The 13272-nt window shown below is 50.5% G+C and overlaps 3 protein-coding genes across 3 annotated transcripts; 1 reads left to right on the plus strand and 2 right to left on the minus strand.

The window, feature by feature from the left end:
* Positions 1 to 420: 420 nt before the first annotated feature.
* On the minus strand, positions 421 to 3608 carry LAESUDRAFT_657482 (uncharacterized protein; the record flags this gene model as incomplete). The annotated part of the gene is made up of 9 exons (XM_040904690.1): positions 421 to 775; positions 852 to 1436; positions 1487 to 1625; positions 1687 to 1863; positions 1916 to 2298; positions 2354 to 2671; positions 2726 to 2919; positions 2971 to 3342; positions 3396 to 3608. Coding segments are annotated over 9 exons (2736 nt in total), but the record flags the coding sequence as incomplete, so codon positions are not given.
* Positions 3609 to 6105: 2497 nt separating this feature from the next.
* Positions 6106 to 6908, minus strand: LAESUDRAFT_715459 (uncharacterized protein; the record flags this gene model as incomplete). The annotated part of the gene is made up of 5 exons (XM_040907152.1): positions 6106 to 6235; positions 6295 to 6313; positions 6344 to 6613; positions 6689 to 6715; positions 6770 to 6908. The coding sequence occupies 5 exons, from the start codon at positions 6906 to 6908 to the stop codon at positions 6106 to 6108; spliced, it is 585 nt and encodes a 194-aa protein (XP_040762403.1).
* A 683-nt stretch (positions 6909 to 7591) lies between these two features.
* LAESUDRAFT_715460 (uncharacterized protein) lies at positions 7592 to 9532 on the plus strand (the record flags this gene model as incomplete). Its single annotated transcript, XM_040907153.1, has 4 exons — positions 7592 to 7890; positions 7938 to 8066; positions 8118 to 8224; positions 8283 to 9532. The coding sequence occupies 4 exons, from the start codon at positions 7592 to 7594 to the stop codon at positions 9530 to 9532; spliced, it is 1785 nt and encodes a 594-aa protein (XP_040762404.1).
* Positions 9533 to 13272: the final 3740 nt, after the last annotated feature.

The raw sequence follows: 13272 nt of genomic DNA on the forward strand, positions 1-13272 counted from the left end.
CACAGCGAGGACGATACATCGAGCCTCAGCATCTCGATGCATCGTCCTCTCTCTGCGCCACTCGTCGCCTCTGCTCCTCACAGCGAGGACGATACATCGAACCTCAGCATCTCGATGCATCGTCCTCTCTCTGCGCCATTCACCGCCTCTGCTCCTCACAGCGAGGACGATACAACATCGAGCCTTAGCATCTCGATGCATCGTCCTTCCTTCCTCCTTTGTGCTGCGCAGCTGTGCGGTTCTTCCCGCCCCCTCTGTGCTGTGCAGCGAGAGGCTCAATGCACCATGCACGGGTGATGGTGCTCACATCTGACCAAATATTGTCGGAGTCCTGCGCCATGACATGTCCATCGACACATAATGTACATATAGATGTAATAATATACAACTGCCAGACTATCATGTCGCGACATATTATAGTCAACGTTCTTCTGCATCATCGGCAGTGTGTACTTCACCCGACTTCAGCCATTCAGATACTCGCCTCCATGATTTCTCGCAGAACTTTCCCATCAACGTGCGTAGCTCAGCTTGTCGAAATGCATACGCGGCCATGCCCTCGCGGTTTTCATCTGAGCTGGCAGGCTTTCTCCCTATGAGGCCCAGCCACCATTCAGCTTGGTAGTTGTGATACTGCACAACACGCCGCATCTCTTCTTTGAGTAATTGACACTCTTCAGACCATCGATGGGCCCGTGCCCGTGCTTTGCACCATTCGACGCGTAGTGCTATAGCAGCGATCAGCACAGCACGGCACAGTGATTCAAAAGTTCTACTTACCTTCTTGAACTCCTTGATCTTCGCTGCTGCTATCGACAGGGCCGACACCAGGATTCCGCCAAATTCAGGACAGAGTGCGGCGGCCCTCGGTCTCTGTGAACAGGCCTTCAGACATACCTCTGATATCTCCGTCGTCAAGCTGGCGCAGCTCGCGCCGCCATGTCTGATCCCCGACGACTATGCTGAGAACTTCCACCGCACGGCGGGCCTTTCGATAACGCTTGGCATCTGTATCGACTTTTCTTTGTACAGTATCGATGATTCCACGTGCACGCGTGTTAGGACGTTGACCACGCACGAACCTATCCTTGATATGGTAGAGGTGACTTCGTAGACGAAGGTGTCGCCGTAAGTTCTCTAGCGCATCGTGTGCCTGTGCCTGCCGCAGACGGTATTCACAATCCACAAGAAAAGGGTCACATCGTACTCTATCGAGGATCTCTGATGGCAGGTATAATCTTGCATGAGGCACGACGTTTGAAGTACTGTCCGAGTTTTGTGAACGCAAGATTGCGACCGCAGGGATGTACAGCTGCTGAACCTCCGACCATGCATCGTAGCGACGTTGAAGCGTGTTTCGACGCTCGAGCACCTTTGCATGCTGGAGGTCAGTGGAGTGTGAGCCCAATTCGTCTGTATCTTCATGCAATCGACACCTGTGAATATGATGTTAGCAAACACACCAATGAACATGAGCAAGGCTCACTGAAGCTTCTCCAACTCCAAGCTGCTCATTATCACCATGCTCGGTGATATCGTATCATGAACTGCACTGGCCTCACCATCCCGAAGCTGTGCTGCATCCTCCTCCACTAATTGAAGGCGTACACTTGCTTGCGTGATAGCTTTGGCGATAAATGAGCCATCAGTATTGAGAATGTCCATTTTAGGATTTCCTGTACTCACTGCTTTGTGTAATCTGGAAAGGATTTGGCTTGGATGGATCTCTCTCCCATGCGGTGACGGCCTCCGTCCACTCTGTTACGTGCTCTGTAGGAAGAGCCGCCGAAAGTTCATGGAAGGCAGCGACATGGGTGCTGTGCTCTTCAATGGCATTTGTTATCTTGGTGAGCATGGATTCCGCTGTTCAGATGCATTAGATGATGTCTATTACATGTATCTTACCACGACGCACCTATGCGAGTAATCTTGTTCCAATTATAGGCACCGAAGATGTCATCTAGCAAGTCTCGACGCGAACCGGGACCCATCTCCTTAGTGCTGGAAGCAAAGGGATTGACAGCTGCCCAGCCGCGTTCCACAGCTTCGCCGTCTGTGCGTCCGACTTGCGGTGTGATATTGAATGAGTATCGAAGGTGACAAGATTCTTGATGTGCGGGTAGATGAAATTTCGGAATGAGAAAGGTGATAGTGCGCCTGTCGAAATGGTGTTCGTACAATGCCATGCGTTCCCAAAAGTGGACCGACCACTGACATGCGATGTCGTATGATACCACAATAGAGATGGGGGTGTTCTGCTGCATGCTGCTCCAAAAAAGATAATCCATATTGACGTATCTGAGAAATACTGGTCAAACACATAACGGGCTCTATAATCACACAGGAAACGTACCGCTCTCCCTTCTGCAGGTCTCCGACAGAACACGGCCGCTTCATGTCATGGCGAGAACATTCCACTGTCCCCACTCCGCTTGCCGCTGTACCTTGAGAACCCTTCAAATTTGCGAGCTTGACTGCGTCATGGTTGTTGCATGTACTGGTTTCCTCCTTGATAACCTTGCCGTACATCTTGATATGCGCCTTGTATCGCTTTTCCTCAATGAAGAAGGCGATCCCTGTATTGAGTCCTGGGTCGGCGGCATCAGACGAGACATTCTTCCGCTTGAGCCGGAAGTTCGCGTCCATGCCGAGGAATAGCCGATAGAGCCACCTTTCTCATAGACCATCATTAAGGCATGATTGAGAAGCTAATGGAAGTATGTACCTGCGCTCGGGCGGAGCTTCCTTCCAATTGTCAGGGAGGTTCTTTCCGGGGTGAGGGCACGCCGGACATTCCACAGCACAACTGCCAGGCGTAGTCCCTGACACTCCGCTTGGGTCATGACCACGGCCAAAGCGCTTGAGCATCTTGAGGTGTCGCCACTGACGCATCATGCGCATCAGCTCAGGGTACCGATCCTGTCCTGCAGCATGAGTTCAGCATGTTATACAAAAGCAGAAAGGTCTCACCTTGGGTGTGTCCAGGCCCGTATTATCCGTGCGTCGCTCAAGCATGGAGTAGAACCGAAAACCTGAAATGTTTGCTTGTGTTGATAGGAGGTGGAAGTGTTCAAGCAGCCGAAACGTTGCAGCCGTCTTTGGGTTGTCACTTGTCGCAGGGAACAGCTGAGCACGGAGAAGTTGAATGTCGTGGGGTTGAGCCATTTCGCAATTGCAGAAATCTAGCCCGACGCTATGGATGCCAGATATGTCCATGACTACGAAGTCATCACCCCAGGCGCGCTCAGGATTGCGGCAACGCATGCTGGATGGGTGTCCGACCTGAATGCGAAGGCCAGCGTCTTTGAGAGTCTTGCGCCGGAAATGCGTTTGTACCCAGACCTGCGAGTCAGGACATCAGTGATTGCATGATGGAATAGTTGTGATGGTCTTACCTTCAAACGGTGATATGGGTTCTGCTTGTGCATCACGACGGTGCATTCTTGACAATAGAGCGTGAGATCGTCACAGTCGACGCAACGGATCTCAGCTGTGGCTCCTTGACAACGTGGACATTTCTCCTCTGTAAATCCACAGCGGCCTTCATGGCGCAATAGTTCTGCCAGCCATTCGTTGTGATGCGGTATCCATTCGTGGAGAGGATGATCCTATGAGACTATTGTTAACATATCCAGATAAAAATGAAGTTTAACACTCACACCTGCAGTGCGTCGTCACCGTTTCAAGCGTTCGTCCATGTCAGGAAGCTCATGAATGTAATCCACATTGATATTGGCTAGGCCAGAATCGTCCCACGTAGAATCTTGAATGGACATGCTTTCCGCTTCAGGTAGATAGGATGTAGCTGTATCGTTGTCGTTCGTAAGAGATGTACTTGCGGTGGAAGCGGTTGTCGCAATAAATGAAGTGCGGGCTGAAAGCCCATGATCGCGGGTGTATAGGTCGGTGTGTCTGCTGAGAGCATGAGGAGGTAGTCGAGATTGTGAGACTCGATCTTCATTGTCTGATTTGTCATGGAATCGAAAGTCACGGTCGCGTTGACGGCGCTGTCACTTTGATGCAGACATCTGCACGATGAAGTCTCTAACGCAGTGCAAAGCTGTTCAGTTTGTGATCATCAAAAGCTGAATGAACCGACTGTAAAGAAAATGGCACGGACCTTTTATGTGCAAACTGAAACTTTTGCATGCCCTCAAGGGCATAGTACGACTCTATGAGTATTAAAAGGGTATTTAAATTGATAATGATGCAGGAAAAAAAACAGACACACCTGATGAGTCCCTCATTATTCCAGAGGAACACACATGCCAGGGGCATCATACATGGTATATCTTCTTTCAGATGCTGGAGGGGAGAACTGGGGTGCAAGGATTTTTTGACATGTCAAGGACTTCACGAATGCGTCAGCATGAATACATCAGCATGAACGCACAAGAAAAGAGAGCACGTGCTTGACGCGTCGCGCATACAGCCAATAAGATTTTTTGACGCGTCATGGGCACGACAGAAACAAGCGCGTGCTCGACGCGTCGCATGTCCAACCAATCAGATTTTCGACATGCATGAGCATGTCATTGTATTCTCGACATGTCGCCCATCCGGCCAATGAGATTTTTCGACACGTCATGGGCGTGACAGAAAAAAGCACGTGCTCGACGTGTCTCACGTCTGGCCAATCAAATTTTTGACACGGCACAAGTGCGTCATTTGTTGTCTATTTGCAATCAGATTTCTGATGCGTCATGGAGCATGTGCTCGACACGTCCTGCATCCAGCCAATCAGCATCGTAATATTGACCATGCTGAAATCGACGGCCAGTCTGTTTTGAAGTCAGCGTACCGTAGAAAATCATTTTATAGGTAATAAAAATGTGTGAAACAGTCTATAGAACCAGAAGAATTATATGGCTTACATTGAGAGACGAAGTAACCAGAAATTACATCGAAGGACAACAAATTCTGGTTACACTCAGTATAGCGCCAGTAAGCGTTGCGCAACTTAATCGTACGCTCAGCCTGATATTCGTCACATCATCTACTGTCCTTGCTATGTCGCTCGCTCACTCCAACAACTTTCAGTTCAGCAATTATTGTCTCCATCTATCGACGTGCATTCATACATTGCCACGGCAGTTCGCCCGCTCTTCTCGCTCTGTCCATCTCAACTGAACCTCCTTCCCCAATCTGCTGCTCCACCTTCAAGCAGCATATGATCTTCGCACTCCACTCTATGCCGACGGTACGGGCGACATCTGCCAGTGCGCTACTATGTGGATCATTATTGCCTGCTGCACGCTGCCACGCCTCCAGCCTTTGCTCAATCTCGTCGTTTATCTCTCCCAACAATGCTTCCTTGTCACTGTCTTCTGATCATCGGTCTAACCTCAACCACCCCACATCTTTGAAGCGTTGGAATTGTGCTGCATGAAGGCCTAATGCTAATTCCTCTTTATCTTGCTGAGGTCCCTCGAACAGGTCGTCATCATTCGGAATGTTCTGTAACTCATCCGGGATCTCCAGAGTGAATGGATGCGCCCATATGCCCAGGTCATATGAATCTTCAGGAGTACTGCCCACATGGAATGGACGGCGTGCTAGGGTTATCACCTCAGATGGTATTCCGAGGATGGTATGGTGGAACGGGCTGGGGTATGATCCGGTGCGTGCGTTATATGCGTTCTTGTTCTGCATTGCACATTTTGCATGACCTCTGTCAATTGGCATCCATTCTCGTGAGTTCATCACCATACATACTGCTGTGCCTACCTGGCTGACTGCGCATACCTCTTTTGTTGCTCTCGCTTTGCTGCGACCCTTTCGCCCAAAGTCTGGTACTTCGCACGACACCCCATGATGAGCTTTGGCAAGGTACAAATCCACAGGGTAGTGCTGATGGTGCTACTTCGATGTCTGACAGGTAGGAACTAGTTGAATGCGAACGAGCATCGCTGCTGACAAGAAGCTAATGTATGTACATACAGCACAGTGAACGGGGTACATAGCACGGAAGAGGACACGATTATTGATAGCGTATGCGAGCAACAGAGTGGAGAGCGGCCAGGGGCACAACAAGATGACAGGTGAGCGAATCTATTTATTACATCCCCGACAATTCGCGGTCACAGCATTTCATCCTCAAGAGACTCAGACAAAGATGACGGCAACGTGCCCATTTGTAGAGGCCTCCATGAAAGCATTGAGGGCAGCATTGAATGTGGGGTACCTCTGGAACAGGGATCCCGGCACATTGGTGACGAGAGGAGACGTATTTGGCCTGATATATGTTACACTGTGAGTCAAGGACTACCAGATTGTACAGCGAGGTTCACTTACCACCCAGCAAACACTCTGACTGCTCAGCCACGGATGATACAGTACCAACGCGTTGAAGGCGGCTGCTCGAAGGCCACTATGGGCCCAGCCTCATCACGATTGCGCTCAGGCCTCTCCTCAGCATTAACGTGCTGGAAGCCAGCATATTCAGCCTCGTGGGTGCGTGGGCTACTTGGGCTGCTGCTGCTCGACTCCGTGGTGACCAGGACAGAGGCATTGTGTGCGGTGGAGGTCGATGCGATAGAAGAGACCGTGGTGATGCTGGGGGATCGGTCACGAACTACTGAAGATATGGAGTTGCAGCCGACATCCTCCTGCTCTGAAAAACAAGCAGGATGCTAGACTTAGGTCCGAAAAAGTGGCCTCCGCAAAGGCGACATATTTATTGACTTACCTTGCTGGCGACGCACGTTGCGTTCAGCTGCATTGCAAATGTGAGTGTTGCTCAAGGTCATCGCAAAGAAAACGAACTCACTAGCACGCTGTTCAGCAACAAGACGCAGTGCCGCCACCATCATCTCCAGTGAAAACATATTCTCTTCATTGCTGTCATGCCTCGAAGTCTCTGGCTCAGCACGATCCTTGCCACTGCGGCTACCGGTGGACTTCGACATTGTTGGTAGAAAGCGAGAGAGGATGGAATCTGTGGTGCGCTTCTGCGGTCCTTATCCAGATGGCCTGGTTTAAAAGCGTATCAGGCCACTCGTGAGTGTGATTTATTAATTGGCTCACACCTCATGGCATGCTCTGTACATCGGTGGCCACTGTTCGGACGTCATCGCCATTGTTCGCAACTCCTTTTGATTCGCTTGAGCATATGAAGTTAAAAGCACCACTACAGCATGGCGATGCATCGTGGTGCATCCGTAATGTATCATTCCCCTCTCCTACGCGTTGCTCATGCTCACATGTCTTTCTTTAGATTCAACAACATGCCTGCTCGACGCTGGATGACAGACGAGGAATGCAACTTCCTTGAGAACAAGTATAGCAGCTATCTCAAGAGTCAGAAGGCGAGGACTCTGCGGAAGTTCTGGGTCGAGCTGGATCACGAGTGGTTCTAACTTTTCTCTGAGCACGAGAAGTTGTTTGGTGAGATCGCAGAATTGACTAATGAACAGGAGGCACAGTACACCATGGCAATACAGCATCGCAAAATTGTACGCACCGTGATATATATAGAAGTTTACTTTGACTGACATGCACGTGTTGCATACAGCAACTACGCTCATGGTTTCGGAACAGATCTGCCAAGACTCGGCATCACGATGGGAGGAAACTCCCTGCCCGCTTTGACATGGACCTCAGTGGCGCAACGAAGCCCATTGGTCGACGCCGACTCAAGCTTGTGGAAATCTATTCTCAGAAGTACTACAATACCAAGGTCCGAGCCGATGTCAAAAAGGCCATCGCAGAGCAGTCGCTCGGGCTGAAGCAAACACTCACCGTTATCAAGTCTCTGACAGAGAAAGCGTTTGCCGAGGAAGATGAGACCATCAAAGAAGAGGTTCAGGCTGAATTTGAAGCGCAGATGGACGTTCGCAATGAGGACGGTGAAGGATCAGAGGTTACGCCCATGCCTGCAGCACAGCAACAGTATGTTATGCGCTATTCTCCATCTCACTTCTAATCCTCGTATCCAGGATGCTCGAATTTCTTCCATCCATAGTGAGGAAGTTTCTCGGAGAGCTCGCGCAGAAGACAGGATGGTCCTTCAGTCTCTTTGGTGGCGGACCTTGCCCTGAGGAAGATGGTGATATCAGGACCTTTTCGTACGTTGATTATCTTGATTGATGAAATGCGCGCTGATGCATCATGTCCAGTTACCATCATGGGAAAACGTCTGTCGGCCACCATTTTGGAGATGTCCAACCAGACTTCAAGTCACAGGTTATCAAACCGTATATCGAATTCCTCAATGTCGTCTATCGTAAGTACATGTCCGCATGCAATCGAAGATATTGATGTGAAAAGCTAATTATCTGTAGCTGCTGACGTTCGAGCAAGGTTCACGTTGCAAGCATTGGCTGAGGATCGGGATGAGGACGAGGATGCCCATAGTGAGCTGAACAATGAGCGCGTCTCTCAACTCGACCCGGATGACTTACAGCAAGTACTGGATGGCATGGAACTTGACCTGGACAACGTGGATGCCGACTCGGACACTGCCCTACTGTCAGATGAAGATGGCATCCACGTGTCGGTGACTAATGATGGCATCGAGGAGCCTACAGCCTTGGGGCAGTCAGGCAATGAGACTGCCATTGACGTGAGCCCTGTGACTTCATACCGTACGACATCCTCAGTGGAGTGCCCCGGTTCCGCCGGTCCTTCTATTGCTCAGATCAACACCCTTCCGCCTGCATCCAACGCACTGGGTCTCGATGATATCATGCCCTCTCACCTGCCCATCGCGGTGTCCACAGTTGCACCGGCCACCACCTGCATTGTTCCTACACCAATCTATTCCGCTTCCATAGCAATGCAGCAGGGCCCGCGGCATGCTCATCCTACTGCTGAGCAGATCCAAGGGTACGATGCGCGCTGCTGGAATCAGCAGTCCGAGACACCATGGACCTTGTCCGATCACAATGGCATGCTTACGGAGATGACGAATATTGGCCTCGATAACGCGTATGATATAAACTTTGATTTCACGAACTTCTCATACACCGAGGTTCTGAATGCACCCTTATTTCCGCCGCTGATCACCGCAACCTCACACATTGACAATCCATTGGTCATACAGGCACCAACCGCATCGAGCATGTCTGCGGCCCCCAGTACCTTTTTGTTTCCCCCGAATCTGCCATCATCACTCCCATCCTTATCGGTACTGAGCACTTCAGCTGCTGTGTTACCGGTAATGGAGGCTCCGAACTCTCAGGGAGATACTGCCACCGGCCTGGGCGCGACTTCGCCTGCTGCACAGGTGTCACATGAGCAGCAAGCTGACGCTGCCACTTCTTCAGTGCCTCCCCCTATGACTGCCAAGCAGCCCAATGCCGACTCCGATGCTTCCAGCCACCCAAAACGTCAGACGAAGAAGCCAGTGCGACTGGACGCAACGCCACTTTGGAAGCAGCGGGTGTTGCCTGCGAGCGGAGCCAAGCGAGTAGAGAAAGAAAAACAACAATGCGCGAAGGAGAATGGACCGTCCGAAGTTGGGCAAAAACGTCAACCTACAGGTCAAATTGCTCAGCGCAGAGGTGGAAGGAATAAGAAGGCGAGGACGTAGCATGCGGACTGATTCGGGCTGGGATTGTATGCACGCATAGGTGCTCTTGTAAGCATTTCTGCCAATCTTCTCGATTTGAAGCGAACATTCTTCATGGGTCTGTTTTACAGCAGTGGTCGCATGCTTTGCTGCTCCGTCGACGAACCGTCTTCTCGTTCTTCATCGCTGCACTGCCACTCGCACCTGCCATCGTACTATGTATCAGGGCACTTGGCCCATGCGTTCTTGGTAGTTCTTGGTCGTTATTGTCGTCGATTAGCCTTCTCATGGTATCGTTTCTTGATGTCCAGCTTGTTCAGAAAATTAGTATAGTCGGTAATATAGTAAATGAGATATATCTTTACAATTTGACAAAGTTGCATGATGATACAATAAACGGCATCCTTTAAAAATGTGAAGTCTGACTTAGCAATGGAAGGGAACCGCGCTTGGGCGCTTGTGAACCACAACATCACTAAGTCGAGCTCCACGCACCTTCGCTATCGCTATGATTTATTCCTTCATAAGAGTGGTATACTATTTCACTTACCGTAAGTGATCCGAATACTCACTTAACTAGACTGAAGGGTTATTAATATAGACTGTGCAGCCCCCAGCATTAATCCGAAAGGGTGGATGATGCGCCATCATTTTTGTGAAGATGATCGACAGAAGCACGAGCGCAACATCCCCCTTTCAGACGTGATGTGCCAACGGTCGGACTTTCCGTGCACCGGAACGTGATTCTAGCCGGACGTAGCATCAATACAACACGATGTATCAAAATACCGAGGCCATACGGTAATATGCTTTACAGTGCCCCGTGATGCATCATTACAATTCATCATAGCATATAGTGATGCATCATATGACGCTTTACAGGCTACATGATGCATCAGATAAACTGCGAAGTAATGAAATGCTTTATTAGAGCGATTTGCGATGCATCAGCATAATGCATTGTAGTAGTGCGTAATTTTTGAAAGTGCTTCATCATAGCACTAGTTGATGCATCAATGCGATGGATTGTAGCCATGCTCTACTCACAGGAATTGATATAACAGCCAGTTGGCTGTGATTTCAGCTACATGATCTATCGTTATGACACTCACGCCTGGATTGATGTTGGGGTGCAGGATAGGAGTTATGAATCGACTGAAGGATGGGTAAGTGTCATGCACGTCCTTGCAAGAACCGAAATGCATACATTTCTGGAGCCACCTGAGGATAGCTCTCGCCGAAATCAATGTATGCCAAAAATGTACCGCTGTAGTAAGGGGACTGATGCAGCCCAATGGTCATCAAAGTTGGACGGAAATCATTAGCGGAAGTTACGTACGCCATGAGGAGTGTTATGAACGCAACACTACGTCTCAGCCGTGCCGTACAATGGCGTACTCAACTCTACTACTGTACCTGTTATGAACGCAACGCTACGTCTAACCGATAAAATCAGTCCAATGTCCGATAAACGAAAGGGAAAACGTGTCCGAGACTCACCTCAGCCGTGCCGTACAATGGCGTACTCGACTGAGGTGTCTACTACGAGAAACGCGTCGTTATGTAGGTGCGCGCCAACCACGTGACCGCGCTGTCAAACCCGTCAATCCATTCCTCCCCATTCTCCCCATCGCTCCTGAGCGGTCTCGTTCCAACACTCCCCCTAGACCGCGACACCCAGCATGTCCAAATGTTTGCGAAGGGTGGGCTGTGCGAGTGGCTTGGTGAAAATATCAGCGGGGTTTTCGGTCCCGGGTATGTGTGCGATATCAATCTGTTTTTGTCGTATCGCTTCGCGCAACCAATGATATCGGACGTTGAGGTGCCTGATGCGCGTAAAATTTACCGCCCTCTTTGCTAGACTCTCCCCACCTGTGCTGTCCATCCTTATGACCACTGGAGTGCTGATCGGAAGGAACACGTCAACCATGAACTTCTCTATCCACAATGCCATCTGTCCGGTATGAACAGCCGCAATATACTCTGCCTCGGTGGTCGATAGGGCCACAACCTCCTGGCAGCGTGAGCTCCAAGACACAGGCCCACCTGCCATGATCATAATGTGCCCCTGCGTCGAATGGCCAGTGTCCGCGCAATCAGAATAGGATGAGTCCGAGTATAGGACAGGTTGGAGGCTCGACCTTGGGTGATCCGCGCTGTAGTAAGTGATCCCATAGTCCACTGTCCCCTTGATATAACACAGCACTCTCTTGAGGGCTCGCCAATGTTCAATCCCCGGATTTGCCATGTATCGGCTAAGAACCTGCACGGAATACGAGAGGTCAGGGTGAGTTGCGACAGAGAGATACATGATCGATCCCAGTGCCTCGCGGTATGGGATGGTTGCCATCTCCGTTGCATCATCAGGTGCAACAAGGTTAGTCAGTTTCGAAAGCTTCATGCTGGGTTCCAGGGGCGTCGAGACAGGATTCGCATCTTGCATACCAAAGCATTCTAGGACACGCAAGGTGTATGCATGTTGGGTCAAACACAGCGTGCCTTTGGCTCGGTCACGCTCGATAGCAACCCCAAGCATGTAGGTGAGCTCGCCTCCCCCACTAAGCTTGTAGCGTGCCACTAAGTCCCCGTGAGTAACGGCTAGCCCATCCGCAGAATCGGCAGCAGAAGTGATATCGTCCGTATAGGTAGCGGTGATGGAAAGACCATGATCGTCAATGCGCGCACGAATGCACTCATCGGTGCAGGACCGCATGAACCCCAAGTCCTGGTAAGTGCTGTCGAGATCATTCCACCATTCATGGCCAGACTGCATTACCCCATACAGGGCATGCTCCAGCGCACAGACTCAAAATGGACAACCGATGCGGTGGTCTCAAAGACGTCGACGCCCGGGATTTGATGGAACCCCTTGGCTACAAGACGTGCCTTCAGTTTCCACTTCCCGACATCATTGTACTTCTGAGCATATGCCCACTTGCACCCCACAACGTTCATGTGATCCTGGTGAGGTACGAGCTTCCAAGCACCAATTTTGATTAGACCATCCATTTCTTTGTCCATCACAGGTGCCCATATCTCGCTCGTAGCCATGGCCTATTTGTACGTGGTAGGACAGGTCCCGCCTTCATATATGAATGGGTCTGATGAAGCAACAGATGCAGAATGACCGTCGGCGGTGAATGCCGCAATGTAGGCCGCGGTCGACGCGATCTCATCGTTGGCCCATGATTCACCATGCACGCGGGCCTCTTTCTCATGCTGGGTGGCCTCTCGTGACTCTCGCAGTGCTCGGCTTTCGACAGGTTGCCGCGTTGATCGGCGTGGTACAGGAACGGATAAAGGGGCGGGAGCGAGCGCTGGTGCGGCCGTGTCACAAAGCACAAAGCACTTAACTCAATTAAGGACAAGTCTGCTTGTGTGACCTGCACAAATAAATCCACAACATAAAAGCCTGCCACAAGGGCTAGGCTGAGGATGGTGCACAGTGGCATACAACCAGCAATCAAGGCAAAGCCCCAATGCATGGCCTTGCACAAAAGGTGAAAGGGGGGAGCTGGCCTGCTGGCCGCATACAATAGTATAATGAATCTAAGGTTCTCCCTTAGATCCTCATGGGCTTATATACATGTAGGGCAGGGCCCCTGGCACTGTGCTACTGTGAGACCTCAGATACCTACATGTGAACATATTGCCAGAACCGGTAATGGTTCTGGACTTCATCATAGCAACTATCTACAATGGCCGTGGATACGCCGAGGTAATCCTATCTAATCCAATGAGATAAATGCCTGTAAGTGGGC

This window comes from Laetiporus sulphureus (genome assembly GCF_001632365.1).
Source record: "Laetiporus sulphureus 93-53 unplaced genomic scaffold LAESUscaffold_31, whole genome shotgun sequence".
Lineage (NCBI taxonomy): Eukaryota > Fungi > Basidiomycota > Agaricomycetes > Polyporales > Laetiporaceae > Laetiporus > Laetiporus sulphureus.